The sequence below is a fragment of the Palaemon carinicauda genome, chromosome 27, assembly GCF_036898095.1.
Source record: "Palaemon carinicauda isolate YSFRI2023 chromosome 27, ASM3689809v2, whole genome shotgun sequence".
NCBI classification, from domain to species: Eukaryota; Metazoa; Arthropoda; class Malacostraca; order Decapoda; family Palaemonidae; genus Palaemon; species Palaemon carinicauda.
This window is the reverse complement of record NC_090751.1, coordinates 86,083,076-86,100,356: the sequence shown is the minus strand read 5'-3', so window position 1 is coordinate 86,100,356 and position 17,281 is coordinate 86,083,076. Positions and strand designations below refer to the sequence as shown.

Genomic DNA, 17,281 nt, shown 5'->3' with positions numbered 1-17,281 from the left:
ATCCCCATCAAAAATTAAATTGTGTTAAATGGAGAAATGTATCTAAGTACCCAAAGGTTCAAATGTTGTAATAGTAATAACAGCTTTATTGGACCCACAATAGTGTGAACAATTTTGAAAATCTCATAAGATTGGTCTGCTAGTTGTTAAACCCAGTGTTCTTATGGAATTGAAATACTATACCCATTATGTACTCTCTTTGTAGTAGGTTATGAAGATGCCAAAATATCATTGTATACACGGGTGTATTTAAAATTTACAAGTGAGATATTGTTTTTTAAAATGAGATTTTTCTTTTCAGGCAACATATGATTGACAATGTATGCAGATGACAGCTTTAGTGACTGTGAAAATGGAGAGAATTCTGACTTTGAAAATGTTTGGACGAAGAGTGATGTGTCTAGACAAGATATCACAGATGGAAAACTGGAACTTCCAACGGGTATCTCCTGGGATGGACACTCCTCAGATGCTGATACATCATCAACAGGTGGAAATGTTAATGGTCTCCCTGTGAGAAGCTCTTATTATGGAATTAGTTCAACTGATCTTGATCCAGAAAAAGCAATGGAATTTAAACCATGCCTAGATGTCAATGAAATTCAGAATAAAGGAAAAGGAAATGAAGTTGGCAGTTTTCAGAATATACGTCTGGGGTCCATCTACCCCAATTCAGCCAGAACTTTGCAAGATTTACAAAAGTCACCATTTTCATTGGCTTTATTAAACCAGTTTTCTAAACCTTCAGAGGACGACTCAAGCTCCAGGTATTCACGAGCTTTGCAACTCCTTAAGGAGAAAGAAAATCAGGAATTAATTGCTTCAGGGTCTCCATTGAGATATGAAGGAAGAATAGATGTTGACGGTGAATCATCTCAGGAGAAATATTTTTACCCTGAAAATGAAGATCTATATGAACATATTTCAAATGTTATAAAACAAGAATGCAATAAGGAGAGGGATTTTACTTCAGACAATTTCACCACTGATTCAGAGAATGATGATGATTCATCTGAAAGTCTCACTTTTCATGACTCAGGTGATTTAACATCCAATACTGATCATGATACTGTAAAAATTACTCGGTTATCTCACAATGATAAAATAGAGAAAGAGGCTCCAAATGTGGAATGTTTTAGAAACATCGCAGATTCAAGTATAGGAGATAATTTTTGTGTTGGTAATTTTACAGAAAATGAAGCAGTGAAAGTTGACCGTTTGAGAAGCAAGATAGATTCAAGCAAAATGGTTGATTTGTCAGTTAGTAATTATATGGAGGAAGAAAGTTCAAAGTTTGAATCTTATTCATGCAATGGAGATTCTAGGCTGATAACTGATTCAGCCAAGAACATTGATAGTATTGGCAAAACTACGATTGCTGAACTTTTAAAAAGCAATGAAAATTTAGGTAATGTTACCCAATTGTCACATAGAAAATATGATATCGAAAAAATTCAAAGTGATGACATTTTTAGAAACAGTGTAGATTTAAGTAGAGTGACTTCTGCATCTATGAACACTGACATTAAGAGAGAAGATTCAACAGACAATTTTGATATAACGAGATTAGATTCAAGTGAGGTAATTTTGAAGAATGATAGTCATTTTGAAAAGTTGAAGAACCAAGTGAGTATATTTCATATGAGAGTGAAGGTTTTTAATAAAGCTCATGAGTTATTAGAGTCATGGAATCATGAGATTTCCTCATGTCTTGAGACATATTTGGAAAGAATTATAAAGTCCAGCCATTGTTATAAAGATATTACTGATGAAATATTTTGTCTGAAGAAGGCTCTTGAAGAAAACACTGCTCTAACCAGCTGGTTTCTTTATCATTTCTTGAGTTATGTTCAGTCGGTAATTGACCTGGAATCCAGTGTAGCTGGGTTAAATGAGTTCTTTGCAGATTTTCATTCATGTTTAAGTGTTGCTGTAGAAGGTGATTTAGAGACGAAAGTGATTGAAGGGATAAAACAGGATGGTATTATGCCTCTTCTCTTCTGCACCCTGCAGAAGATGATAGCTGATGAGACAGAAGTCACCCACAGAAGCATGGGTGAAATTTTGGAATTCACCCGTGGCAACATAGTAAAAGCCCACGTAGTTCGGATGCAGGCAACCGAGTCTCAGAAACTCTTTCAAGAAACATTTTCTGATAGAGGAAATCCCACGGAACTGTATGTTATATATATTTGGCGCATATTGAAGATTTACAGCATCGAGCAAAGAAATGGCTTGGAAACACCGTCAGTGGTGTGTTTGTCAGATATCTTGGAAGAGTCTGGTAGATTTGTCAGTATTATTCCGGTTAAAGTACTAAGAGAAAAGGAAAGTAAAATACAGTTTTCAACCATGAAGAGAAGTTCTTTAGTGTCACAGAAAAGTGCTGTAACTAAAGATGAGCTAACTGTTGAATGGGCTGACTTTAGAATTGGTCAAGTGTATGGAAACGGTGTGGTTTTCCTCACAAATATGTGTAATTGGGTAGAAAAAGTTAAGGAGATATCTCGTGGTGTCTGTGAACTGGAAGTTAAGAAGTACATCAAGTTCTTTCCGTCTCTGGGTTCAACGTATGGATTAGAGTTAAAGGTAGGTAACGTACAGTACAGGTTATGGTTAAAGGTACGTAACGTAAAGGTATGTAAGATACAGATTACAATTAAAGGTATGTAACGTACACATCACAATTACTAAAAGTACACAACGTAAGTTTTAAAATTGAAAATATGTAATGTACAGATTACAATTAAAGGTACTTACTGTACATCAGTTATTGATGCTGCAGAGTACTAATTTAAATTCTCCATTACATCATAATTACAAATGTTATAGTTAGATGATTTAATAATGTTGCTATAACTTGCATTATATTTTATTTTACAGTTTCCTTTGTTACTATAACTTGATTTATATTTTAAAAACCTTAGAAAATCATTGAAATGAAAACAATCATACTTGCTCTATCTGAGTCTAAGTTTCCTCATTAATTTATAGCATTTTATCATTATGTGTATTTGTCTTGAAAAAGATGTCTGTGATTTTAACATTTTAAGCATGTCTTTCTGCTTTCTTAGAATAGACCTAAGCCACTAATTTGCAATCTTCCCTTTATATCATAGGAGCTTTCCCCATTTCTGTATTTCATATTTGTTTCCTCAGAAGTATGTGTGAGATCAGCCCCATCATTGTTATTTTATTTCCCGTTCAATGGCCTTTTCTATTTTCACCCACAAGATTGTATATGATAACATAGCTTAGTAAACTAATACTGGTCTCAAGACTTTTTTGCACATTCACTCCTATTTTTTCTATGTATCATATAATGTTACTCAATGATACATTTTAATGTTGCTGTCTCACCTGTATTTTCTATCCAGTGCAATTAATAAAGGGATTTTGACAAAGGAAAAATCTATTTCTGGGGAGATACCTGTGACACCCGGTGAAAAGGGTCCTTCCTTACACTTTTCTGATAAAAATACTTCCAAATATACCAGAGAAAGTTAAAGTATGGAATGCAGAGGGTACTACCCTCGCGCGAACACCCAGTGGGCATCGTGTATATAGCAGAGGTGTGTGAAAACCACTATTCACAGGCTGTCTTCCATTTAGATAATTCCTTCATCAAAGGGAAGGGCCGTGACAGAGGCCCTAGCTACTTTACCTGAACCACTCTACCGACGCCCGATGCCAGCGCCATCTGATCTACATCCTTCTGCAAGAACTATGGCTTAGAAAGGAAAGGGTGGGGCAACATAAGGGAAGGGTTTCACCGGGCGTCACAGGTATCTCCCCAGAAATAGATTTTTCCTTTGTCAAAATCCCTTTTCTGGGTCGACCTGTGATGCCCGGTGAAAATGTACCAGAGAATGCCTTCGAAGCCCAAAAAACACTATCAAATAAAAGGGATAAAGTCAAACACCATGTACCAAAAACAAAATACTATATTAAGGTAGGCAAACTAAAAATAAAACACATTAGCCCAAATAGGAATCCCAAAGATGGAGTAACAATAAGATGAGATGCAAGGAACCATCCCTAGAATCAAACACAACACAAAATTAATCCTGACATGGCTAAAGAATGGTAACATGAAATAATATAAGGCAAGGTTAATCATACTAACAGGTAATAACCAGGGTAATGAAGTAATGGTAACATAATTCTAGGGCTAAACGACCCACCCAGGAGAGCGGTGACGTGGCAGGAGTGGCAGGCAGAAGGGAGAAGGAGAGAGATGGATGAAAAGGAATAGCGAAGAGATTATTCGTGGGGAGATGAGACTCCCAGCTGCAACTGTGGGGAATTTAAGGGCCTGTAGGCTCTTCAAATAGTGTCGTCTGAAAACCATAGGAGATTTCCAACCCGTATACTTCTTCAGGTCATCAAAATCCATGTTCTGAAAATAATTGATGGAGGTTGCCACCGACCAGATATCATGAGCATGGGGGAATGACTCCATGTTAGCTTCCTTGATAAAGTAAAGGATTTGTTGTCTGATGCCTTGAATGGAAATAGTGCCTCCTTGTTCTCTGAGAAACAAGGGTCCAGACGAGCGGTTGGCAGTTCTAGCTAAGAATGCCTTGAGTGTAGTGACGGGACACAGAGAAGTGTCCTGGAGAAGAGGGATAATCTTCCAAGGGGACCACCTATTCTGCGGGTCCTCGTTTTTAGCTCGGAAAGCTCTGTCTGGGGAAAGTAGAACTTCACCTGTCGGGAGGAAATCCATATTTTCGGGATTACGTGAGAGAGCTGTTAATTCTGAGATACTAGCACCTGAGGCCAAAGCCGGTAAGAATAAGGCCTTCCTAAGAAGAGTGATGTAGGGGCAGGATTCGTTATTCGTGTCTGAAGCTAGCTTTAGTACATCGTTCAGAGACCAAGAGACCTTTTGTGGACGTACCGAAGGTCTGAGCCTAGCGCATGCCTTCGGAATAGATGAAAGATAGGAATCCGCCAGATCAATATTGAAACCCACGCGGAAGATCTTCTTTAGAGCCGACTTAATCGTGGTTATAGTGCTAGCTGCTAGTCCCTTGTCAAATAGGGACTTAAAGAATGAGATGGCCAAACTAGAGGTCATGCGAGAATGTTCTGAATTCTTTAGGAAACCTGCTAATTTCATCACGGCCGAATCGTATTGTCTAATTGTGGAATCCCTGTTGTCTGATTTTATGAAGAGGACATTTTCCGGGTCAATGTTTGCGTCTCTGCGGGCTGTAAACTTCATGAAATCCCCAAAGTTAGGGTTTTGGCTATCCTTGAGGAATCTGACACAGTCTGAGTTTGGACTAATTGGGTCAGTTTGGGGAATGGGATCCGGAAGGGGCGGAGTTTCAACTCGAGGAGGAAAGGAAACCAACTGCTCTTTGGCCAGTGCGGTGCCAATAAAGCTACTGCCCCTTGGAAGGAGCGTAGTTTGTGTAGGACTTTCATCAGAAGATTCACCGGGGGGAATAGGTAAATCCTCTTATGGTTCCAATCCAGGGTTAAAGTGTCCATAGCATATGCCTGAGGGTCCAGGTTTTGGGGTCACATAACAAGGAAGTTTGTGGTTCAGTTGTGTCGCAAATAGATCCACCTGGAGACCGGGAACCAGCCTGGAAATCCACCGGAAAGAATTCATGTCCAGAGACCATTCTGACTCCAGTGGGTTCGTCCTGGATAGCGAGTCCGCTATCACGTTCTGGACTCCTGTTAGGTGAGTTGCCGACAGGAACCAGTTCTTTTCTGCTGCCAAGGCGAAAATCGTGACCAGGACTAGGTTGAGGTTGGGAGATTTTGATCCACTTCTGTTTATGCAGTGCACCACTGCTGTGCTGTCTGAGATTATCCTGATGTGGGTGGACCGTGGAGGGGATAGCCGCTTCAGGGTCAAGAACACTGCCATAGCTTCTAGTACATTGATGTGGAAGTGTCTCATGGCGGGGGACCAGGAGCCCTGGAACATCTGTTGGTTGTAATATTCCCCCCAGCCACTCAGAGACGCGTCTGTATGGATCGTCACCTGAGGAGGAGGGAATTGCAGGGGAACCGATTTGGAAAGGTTCTCTGGTTTGGACCATGGCCGAAGTCTCTCTTTCAGGACTGAGGGGATCGACGAAATCTTGTCTCGTAAATGTATAGTAGCTTTCTTTCTCCAAACTCGGTTGATGTCCTTGAGTTTGGCTTTCAAAAAGAGGTCTGTCACTGACGCAAATTGAAGTAAGCCGAGGATTTTTTCTAAGGCTCTTCTGGACACCTGTTTGTGCTTGAGAAAGTTCTTTGTCTTTGGCGCTATCTCCCTGACCTTCTTGGAAGGAAGAGAGAGCTTGTGACTTGTGAGGTCCTATTGGATGCCTAACCATTCGAAGCGGCTTGCCGGTTGCAGGCGAGACTTTTGGAAGTTGACTTTGAAACCCAGCTTGCTGAGGACTTGAATCACTTTGGGTCTAGCTTTGTTGCATTCCGAGATGGACTGTGCCCAGATTAGCCAATCGTCCAGATAAGCAACTACTTTGATCTCTTGGTTCTTGAGTTGTTCAAGCACTGTCTCCCCCAGTTTTGTAAATATCCTGGGGGCTATGCTGAGACCGAAGGGCATGACTCTGAATGCGAAGGCCTTCTTGCCTAGGCGGAATCCGAGGTAGGGGGAGAAGTTTCGTGCAACTGGCACGTGATAATAGGCGTCTGTAAGATCGATAGAGGTGGTGACGGCCCCACGGGGAAGTAAGGTCCGCACCTGCGAGACAGTCTGCATACGGAACTTGTCACAAAGAATGTAAGAATTCAGTTTCGACAAGTCCAGGACTACTCTTAGTGCCGACGAATTCTTTTTGGGGACTGTGAACAGCCGCCCTTGGAATTTCAGTGACCGTACCCTCTTTATGGCCTTCTTGAGTAATTCTTTGGTGTATTCCTCCAAGATTGGAGTTGGTTTCTGGAAGAAGGTCACTGCTGGAGGTGGAGACCCTTGTGACCATTTCCAACCTTGGCCTTTTGACACTATGCTGTGGGCCCAAGGATTGAAGGTCCAATGGTCCCGGAAGTGGTATACAGTAGTCTACCTCCTACCTGATTCCTTTCATTGAGAGGGGGTGAATTTAGACCCCTGTCCTCCACGAGGACCCCTGGTTCTTGGCCCGCTGCATTGGCGAAACTAACCTCTACCCCTGTTGCCGCCTCTAGGGTATCCTCGAAAGGTATTAGAGGATTCGTAAGCTGGATTGTAGGCCGGGGAGGGCATCCAAGGAGCCATGGGGTTAGGATGGGTATCTTGGGGAGCAGGAGGGTAGACCACCTGTGGTGGAGGAGCAGAATGCGGAGAAGCCGTCTTAGAGGTAGAAGGAGTTAACGAGTGAGGGCCTTGATGGAACTAGCCATGGCTGGTCTTGTATGGGGTGAGACATTGTCTCTTTTTGAAGAAAGACTGCTTCCCTGAATCTACCCTTCTCTTGGTCGAAAGGCCCCATCTCGCTTGCAAGTTCTGGTTAGCCCTAGCAGCGTCCTGTAAGACCTTGTCTACTTCCTCCTGTGGAAACAGGGTCTTGCCCCAACAGGAGGAGGCTATAAGCCTATTCAGCTCATGCCTAATGGAAGCTTCCGCCAGAACATACTTCCTGCAGTTTATCTGGGATGTCCAGAAATCGTGCAGGTCGAACTGGAACGCTTGGAGGTTGTTCTTAGCAAACCCCCGGAATAGAGACTCATCTTGGTATAGGGAGGCTAACATTTCTGCCGAGATCTTGATGTGAAGCGATCTAGCAAGTCTGTTTCGAGCGTCGAGCTCTGACTTGAGAAGGTGATCCGGTAGCTTGGGGAGCTTCTCAGAGAAGAGAGATGAGGCGCAGTCCGGGTCGAGCTTACTCACCGAAAAGGTAGCAGAGGCATCCTTCCAAAGGCTGGAGGAGTCCGGAAGAAGCAGCGAGGTGGGATCCGTCTCCTTGAGGACAGGTACAGGGGAGCCCTCCTTGGCTGATTGGATGGTCAACTCTGCCACTTTATCCGTAAGAGGAGACGGAACGGATTGAGGCGTGGTAAAGATTGTATAGGAACCTTTAGGGGGGGTCAGTTTGGAGTTGACGCAACCCCAGTCAGCAAGAGTCCTAGCCCACACAGCTTGGGCTTGCTTCTTAGGGAAGATGACAGTCTTTTTAGGGACTTTATCCATCCTAACAAGAGCATGCTCCTTCAGCCGGACGAAGCCATTGAAGGGGAACTGAAGCCCCGGAGGGTAAAATTCAAGATCATCTAGAGGGCGGGTCCCTAATCTCTCTAGGGTTAAAGCACCATCTATGTAGGGTGCATGGTGAGCGAACCTCCATGGGTTGTTCTTCTCGAAAGGAGACAACTTAGAAGAATCTGGGGCTACCGGAGGTGCTGCCTGGTTCCCCTCGTGGAGTAGATTGGCTACCATAGCCTTCAGCTCTGTTATTGCCCCTGATTGTTGCATCTGAGTCTTCACTATATCTTCTATCATCTCTGTCAACGGGGGTTCCGAGGAACCGATCTCTGACGAAGCCTTAGCCTTAGCGGACTTTCCTTTCTTGGAAGGTTGAGGTCTGGATCCCATAGGGATATCAGGAGTAGTGGAGGGTCCTGGGACCGGAGATATAGCGACTGGCGAGGCTGAAGTATGAGACTTAGGTTTGTAATTGCGTAGGGGCTTCACCTTGGGTCGTACAGAATGAGAGGGATCCAAAGTAGAAGCCTAAGGCTTATCAAAGCCGAGGAAAGAAGCAGGAGACATAGAGGATGAGAGAAAAGGGTCTGCCAACTCCGCACCACTTACCTGCTCGTCCATGGGCTCAACGTCTATTCAGATCGGCGATGTCTCCTGAGAGTTGATTCTCGTCTTGGGGGATAGTCGCTCTGATGGATTCCATAATAGGCTCCGCTAAGATTGAGGGAACCGCTGCAGAGGAGGAGCCCGGAAAGAGACGTGAGGCCATGTCATCGTCAAGGAGGTAGGGGGATCCGGAGGGAGCCTCACGGCCAATGCCTGAGACCCAGGACCGGAGGCTCGTTCTGGCGGTCCGGAGGACATCCTCGTCGGCCTGGAAGTGATGGGAATATTACAGAGACTGACGGAGAAAATACCCCGAAAGTACCAAATACAGTATCAGTAATACAGAAAGAAACCAACTAATTCAACACAAAATATGTTATCATCATATCAATTAATATTGAAAATACTCACATCGTCATTCCACAGGATTGACATAAGGTCATAACACAGCGTGCATGCCTCCGGGAACCACACCATGTAAGGGGATTGGCCCGGTTCACGGACGAAGGGGGTGGCACAATGCGCGTGAGACCGGCAGACATCGTGGCCTACCGGATCACTAAAGGAGGCGGAGCAACCCTTGGCAGCACAGCAAACTTTCTGTAATAAAAAGAAGACATAAGTCCGTATGCTCTCGGGAACTCTGATATAACAAAACAGGTTATAAAGAGTCCGAGAGTAATATGAGATCTACGGTTCGTACGAAAGAGGGCCGAAGCTCCGTTGTAAATACTACAATAAATAAACAAGTGAATCCACTTCGTAGTGCGATGGAGTAATCTATAGTAAGTGAGCCGGAGCTCGTAGTAATTACACAAGAACGGTAACTAGTGATTGGAAGGTCTCCGGGGATGCCAGAGATCCGATGGTAGGTCTTTGACATAATAAATACCCCCATTACATTATATAAACAAGTAGAATCTACGTAAGAACTCTAAAGGAGACCTCCCGGGGGAGGGGGGGAGGGCGAATAAGTCGTGTGGGGAGGGCCGAAGCCGGAGTCAATAGCAAGGGACCACCGAGGGGCCGAAACCCCGCCGGAGGAGTGCACCAGAATAACAGAAAGATACGTGTTCCCAGCTCATGGTATGGCGGAGTTGTATAGGGGTTCAGACCAACTCCCAAGGCCGTAGCGGGGAGAGGATGGAACTAGGGGAACTAATGACGACTCAGGGCCATCCAAATAACTCACACATGACAGGACCTATAAAAACACTAGCCCCAAAATACACTAAAAGTAACCACAAGATAAACATGTAAATAAAAACAAATCGTAATTCCCACAAGGGGAAGAAAGAGAGAGAGAGAGAGAGAACCCGTAGTTGTATGAACAGAAAACGGGCACTCCAGCTCTCGTACTAGGTATAACTAACATAAATGAGAGAGAGAGAGAGAGGGAGACACGTGACCGTATGAACAGAAAACGGGAACTCCAGCCTCTCTCTCTCGTGGCTACTATAACAAAAAATAAAACGAACCTTAACTCAAATACATTTAAAAGTCCATGACCAACAAAAAACAATAAAAAGAGACGAACGAAGAATAGCGAAACGAGAACAACCAAGAGTGAAAATTGACGAAATTATGATACTGCCAAACGGAATAACTCAACTATAACAAAGCCCCGAACGCTATTCTTGGTTCGACCAGAATATGGACTCGTAAGCGATAAAAAGTACCAAGACTGAAAATATATACGGTTCAAAATATGATAATATAAATGTCATAAGGCCTAAGAATATAAAGGATAATGAACCTAAGATGACAAGAGTACCAACGGGCAAAACAAGTTAAACGTAAAATCGTAAACAAGAACAATGGCCGCCATCGTCCAGGAATGTCCTGGAAGGCCAAAGTCGTACGCACTAAAAACACTAAAATAAACAAAGATAACACTAGCCCGGTACTAACAAACCTGTCAAAACAATCTATGGTACTTAACATTGGTGCAGGAGCAAGAAGAGCCTCAGTCATGATGAAATTACACATAAACAGTGATAAACCAAGCGGTTCACAAAAAACAAAACGACGCTTACGAAGTCCAACAGAAGGATGAAGATCAGATGGCGCTGGCATCGGGCGTCGGTAGAATGGTTCAGGTAAGGTAGCTAGGGCCTCTGTTACAGCCCTTCCCTTTGATGAAGGAATTATCTAAATGGAAGACAGCCTGTGAATAGTGGTTTTCACACGCCCCTGCTTTATACACGATGCCCACTGGGTGTTCGCGCGAGGGTAGTAACCTCTGCATTCCATACTTTAACTTTCTCTGGTATATTTGGAAGTATTTTTATCAGAAGTGTAAGGAAGGACCCTTTTCACAGGTTGACCCAGAAATTGTGTTTTCCTCTTAAAGCTATGAGGTTTTTTTCAGCTTTACTATACATCCTCATTTATGTCTTGTTCACATTTATGTTGCACCTTCCCCTTTTCAAGTTCTTATACCCAAATTATCAGGTCTTCCTCAGTTTCTTCCATATCACTTTGACAGATTAATTTATGGTATCCATCACTTGTAGAAATTATGTATGGACTCAGTGGTGACTGTTAGAGTAAAGCATCTGTAGCTAATCACCAGGCATCACATTACAGTACAAAGTGTTGCCTAGTTTTGGCTTTGTATATCTTTTCCTTTGAGATCTCCCCAGACTATACCATCTGCCATCTAGTACTAGTTTTTCAGTTGATTCCAAAGTCTTGCAGTTTCTTATGTAGGGTCCATTACCAAGAGGTAATTTAGAAATTTTTTCATAAATAGGACCAAATTGTAGAATGATATTTATAATTAAAAAGTTATGATTGGTGTTCAGTATTATTTTTTGTAGAGTACATTGAAGAGTTTCATTTTATAGTTTGCCTAAAATTTACCTTGCTAATTTTATGTTTATTTATGTAAATTATCTTCCTTTTTAAATTTTGTTTTTATAGTTTTTCTTTACTGTACTTTTGTAATTTATTATTTCGTACTCATCTTGTAATAATACTTTGATCATATGATTACTTTAATAATTGTGATTTAATTGAAATATGGGGGTTAAGGTAACTTGTATAATTGATACTGTTTAAAAATTTAACAGGAAGGATTGAAACTATTGAACAAAACAGAGGATGTGACGTACATCCGTGTACGTGTGGTTAGAGTAGCTGGTCCTCTGGCACGTGTTTATGGTATAGACACTGGAATAGTATTAGCAATTGAAGTTGATAAGCTTATCTTTCTTCCTGCATCTTTGCTAAATATTCCACCTTGTGGAAGACTGGCACATTTACCAGGTGAGGAGCTTGAGTTGTTGGTTCTATATTTTGGAGAGGAGGTAAGGCTTCCTGTTAAAAATAGTCAGCTTTCCTAGTGGTTACTCTTATATGTAAGGTCTGTAACAGTAGTTTGATTTGTGTAAATTTGGCAAAAGTCATTCCATAGTTTCAAAAGCTGAGAAAATATGTCAGACTGAGTCCTTTGAGAGGACTACTGGGACACTTCGAGCTAGGTAACAACTGTGTACTGTTATATCTCTTGAAACCAGTTTGAAGGAGTAAAAGTTCATTCTTTTTGTATTTGTCTTACAGGTTAGGTAATTGTCTAACTCTTGTTAATATGATTTTTGGGCTCAGGCCATGTCGTCCTGATGGAAGGGTTCCTTTAGGTAGCCTTGTAAGGGATATTTGCTACAGTGATACTCCCAGAGAAATAAACCAAAGGCCTCCAGGATTATACCTCCTGGCGCGAGTATCAAGTTAAGGATATCGCATAATATCAGGGGACGTATTTTTAGATACGACACATAGCAGTCTTCACCCCGAATAGATTTAACCCTTTGATGTAAGGAGGAAGAGGGGCGAAAGAAGGGGGTGCCGATCTAGGTACCCAGTGGACCTCCTTCCCTATTACTACTACGACGCCATTCTTTTTCTTGTTGTGCTCCCGTTAACCCGGTGTTTTGTTACAAGTTATTGGAATATTCATCATGCAATCTCCAACATTTTCATCCTTTGGAAAGTTGATAATTAATTCTTTCCTGTGTATGATTTTAGTCCCTTTTCACAGGTAAATTTCTATAATTTAAGTGTGTTTAGGTGAGCCTTGCCCAGACCGGAGTCGGCCATTTTACGACTGCAGTCACCCATTACTATTGGATTTTATTTAATCAGTGGGGCGACAATTCCCGGTACTAAGCTATAATGTTAGCTATTTAGGCAAATTATACAAGTGGAGATCTTGCATACATGAATTTTATTCCTCTTTACTGTGACTTTACTGATCGTATGCAGCGGGAGCCCCGACGGTACCAAACCTTGGCCGGGGATCCTACCAGAGCGAGACTACTCTCGCTCATATATACGTTAGTAAAGTAATCCCCTATGTTTAGCCTCACCCTATCGTTCCTTATTGATTCGGATGAGAATTTACATTCTATAGAATCTATAGATAAGTTACGATATACATTCTCTCTTAGAGAAAAGAGGCTAAACTCTTCCTCCCTCCCTGAGTGCCGCCGCCGCTACAGGCGGCAACCACTGTCTTTCTTCATTGCCGTCGAGTAAAACAGAGTTCTTGCCACCTCAAGTTAGATAGTAATTAACTCAGGGTACCCTTGTCTTGCCGCCGACGATGTCGTCAGCACAGGAAGCCATGCTTCCTCAGTTCATTGTTGAAGATAGGCGGCATACCTGCCACCACCTCTCAATTCAGTGAACTATAAGACCCTTACCCTTCCCCCTTCTGACGTCATAGCCGTCACAATACTCTTTCACCGGTATTCTGACAGCTATCCCGGCTTGCTAGGTTGACTGCGTTACCGGCTGGTGCCCTACCGGCGGCAGTTAGTTCAGCCGCCTCAGCACCTTCCCCCTTACTTCCTTCCTTCACAGGAAGTGAATATTATTGGGGGGAAGATTGAGCCGGCCCTGACGGCTGCCGGTGGGAAACTTAACATTCTTTGGGAAGTCCTCAGCCCTCCCTTGGACTGCCATACACAATTGTTGCTGCCGGATTGGCATAGGTGGGCTGATAGTCCTCCTACACTTCAATGCTTTCTCTCTCTCTATCAGTTAGTGCCGCCAGTTACTAACCTAACCCCGGCAGTGCAGCTGGCTAAACTACAGTATACAACTATACAGTAGTACACATGTTTTCTAACACATACAGGTCTAGCAGACCTTATAAGGAATCCATTCAAGGTAGAAGGCACATACACAAACCCACAGCTATGGTAATTTCAAGTTAATTCTCTAGTATGCTTCCATCAGGACGACATGACCTGAGCCCAAAAAGCGGATTTTGAGCAAAGCGAAAAATCTATTCTTGGGTGTGAGTGCCATGTTGTCCTGATGGACCCACCCTTTTGCTGACCCCTCCCAAAATTACTCTATCTGCGGCCATTTCTGCTTAACGATAAGAAAAAGAATGGCGTCGTAGTAGTAATAGGGAAGGAGGTCCACCGGGTACCTAGATCGGCTCCCCATTCTTTCGCCACTCTTCCTCCTTACATCAAAGAGTTAAATCTATTCGGGGTGAAGATTGCTACATGTCTGATCTAAAAATAGGTCCCCTGATACTATGCAATATCCTTAATTGGATACTCGTGCCAGGAGTTAGAATCATGGAGACCTTTGGTTTATTTCTCTGGGAGTATCACTGTAGAAAATATCCCTTAGAAGACTACCTAAAGGAACCCTTCCATGAGCTCGACATGGCACTCTCACCCAAAAATAGATTTTTCTCTTTGCTCAAAATCCGTTTGTTAGTTGTTTTCAAGTGCAATATTTTCATTGGGTGCCCTACATAGTTTATAGTTTCTATTCCATTGTGAGAAAACTCTGATGCCTGCTAGTATACCTTTCTTTTGGGAGGCCTAGGCTGGTAGTAAATTACCAAAAGGTAGACTATATTGTTAGTTTTGCTTTTCAAACACATTCTAATTTCCGGTTATTATTTTAAATGCTTATTGCAGGTAATCTAAATCTTTTCTCTCCATTGTTATTACAATTTATTGTTATTGCTATTCCTTCAGAACACCGCTCTATATACCAGATGATTTTTTGTCGTCACTATTTATGTAACGATATCGTATGATTGCTAATATTCTATTGATGAAAATGCATATCCTTTGGTCATATCATGACAATGTTTGACAAACAAAATCTGCTAGAAGTATGTTGCAGATTTTATTTTCTGGAGTGAGCATCTGTATTACAGTTAAGAAGTTTCAACAGACCAGCAGTCTGAGCCCTATCTTTCGTAGTATTTTTTTAACATCTGAAATTAATTGCTTTTGCCGTGAAAGCTGTCAAAGACATCTGGTTAGAGATAATGAGTCACGATTCAAATTTAATTTAGATTGCTTAGGTATTTCCACATTTTTTGCTCATATATTAAGGTTCTTTGGTGTTTTTACTTGTAAATGATGCAGTATTGATTTTTCCAGTATAAAAGTGTAATTTATTATCGTGATTGAACGGTGCCATTTTTTGAACCACTTATTTTCTTTTTAACCCAAATATCTGTCATTTTGTCTTGCTTTTCTATTGCATTTAAGTTTTACTTTATATATTGAGTAAATTATTATTGTATATTGTATTGATAGTTATTGTCTCTTTAGTATTCAGGGCAATTTAAGTTAGGTTCTGTATTATATATCAGTTGGACAATTTTATGTAATTTTTATGATATCTATATACAGTACAGTATTCGTTAAGGAGATAAAGTGCCTACAACTGTTATGAAAATTACAACATTTAATTTCATAAATTTGCGTGTCCTCTATTCTGATGATTTTGATTTTTTTATGATATGGGTTAAGTGTGATTGAATTTTTTAGGTTGAGCTCACTTCTAATTATTTTTGCACACAGTGGTTCCAGCCCCAAATGCAGATACGGTCGTTCCAACGTTAAAGGTGTTGGTTTCATTAGCCTATCGTAAAATTTTTGCACAAGAGCTGGCATCAGTGGATGGTAGGTTAGTATATAATGAGGGTTTCCTCATAATCAGTTAGTGTTTTTTTAAACATTTGATATTACAATTAGTATGTATTCATGTAGGCTATTAGAGTACTTTGTATATATTTCTGTAAGACGCATAACCTGCCATTATTTGACTTTATTTTTTACTAGATAATTATTTGTTTACTAGATTGTTATTTTTCAATATTAAACTTAGCCAGTGATCGTATAAGCTGCCAGCTCTGCTGCCCGACAGAAAAACCTAAGGACAAAATACGCCAGCGATCGCTATACAGGTAGGGGGTGTACATCAACAGCGCCATCTGTCGAGCAGGTACTCAAGTACTCCAAGTAAACACAGAACCAATTTTCTCTCTGTCGTGCCACCGGCAAGACCTACTAAATACGCTGTTACTTACTGGATTGATTTTCACAGTTTTGGTGAAGTACTCATTTCTAGTTATTAGCTTTCGCTTTGCAGAGGTTATCTTCAATACTTCCTTGCATTCTTTGATTGAATTTTGGATTATTTGTTGACGACTTGGATAGATTTTGAATTCCCCCTTTGACTAATTCAAGATGTCTGACCCTTCTCAAGTCCCCAAATACAGAAAGTGTAGTGCTAGGGACTGTTCAAGGCGTCTTCCGAAGGCCTCTATCGATCCTCACACCATTTGTTCCAATTGTCGTGGTAAATCCTGTCAATGGGAAGATCGATGTGAGGAATGCGTTGGGCTTTCGGAATTTGATTTTCTCGAATTCCTTAAATATTCACGTAGGCTAGAGAGAGATAGAGTCAGGAGGAGTTCATCTCGCTCAGTTGATTTTTCCTCTCCCCATGCCCCACAACCTATTCCTTCCCCTGTAGTGGTTGCTCCTGATCCCCCTTCTAGCACTCAACCTTCGATGGCAGATATGATGCGTGCCATCCAGGTTCTGGGTGAGAGAGTCGAGTCATTGGCGAGTGACCGCAACCAACTCATGGCAGACGTCAGGGAGTTGAAGGGTAAAAGTGCAGTGGGAAGTGAAGTGAGTGGTAGTGCTGTGAAAAGTGTTAGTGTTGCGCATGAGGGTGCGTCTGTTCGTGCCTGTCGTCCTCCCAGTCCGGGACCTCTTGCAAGCTCCCAAGCCCAGGGGAGAAGCAATGTCGTACGACCAAAGGGTTCGACAGGCTTTAATCAGCGGACAGACGTTCCCTCCGTGGTTTCGGACGTATCTTGCCAAGATCGCCCCACCCACAAGAAGACGAGAGAGCCCGTTCATTCCTCGTCTGCGGAAGAAGTTTCACGCCAGAAACGATGGACCAAGGTCTCACGGCCTCTCAAACGCAAGGTCCCTTCCGAGCAAGTCCAACGGCCCAGGTGTAGCCACTGGGTCAGTTCGGACTCGCTGCAGTCTTCAGATGACTGCACACCTCCTAAGAGAGGCAAATTGGTACCGCAACGGGCAGTAACACCGTCTGTTGCCGCACCTGCTGCTGTAGACCCTAAGTGGTCCTTGCTACAGTCTATGCAGACACAGTTAGCATCTTTTATGCAGGAGTATCGTGCGGAGAAGGTTGACGCTGCACCCGTTA

General features: G+C 42.3%; 1 protein-coding gene across 1 annotated transcript in view; it reads left to right on the top strand.

Annotated features, from left to right (window-relative positions):
- The window catches only part of LOC137620783 (uncharacterized), a 101,659-nt gene that overhangs the window by 1,784 nt on the left and 82,594 nt on the right, over nucleotides 1–17,281 (top strand). The window contains exons 2-4 of the mRNA XM_068351212.1: nucleotides 302–2,589; nucleotides 11,842–12,037; nucleotides 15,616–15,721. Of these exons, the coding sequence (XP_068207313.1) occupies nucleotides 319–2,589; nucleotides 11,842–12,037; nucleotides 15,616–15,721 (2,573 nt within the window). The 5' untranslated portion in view covers nucleotides 302–318. The remainder of the gene's footprint in view (nucleotides 1–301; nucleotides 2,590–11,841; nucleotides 12,038–15,615; nucleotides 15,722–17,281) is intronic.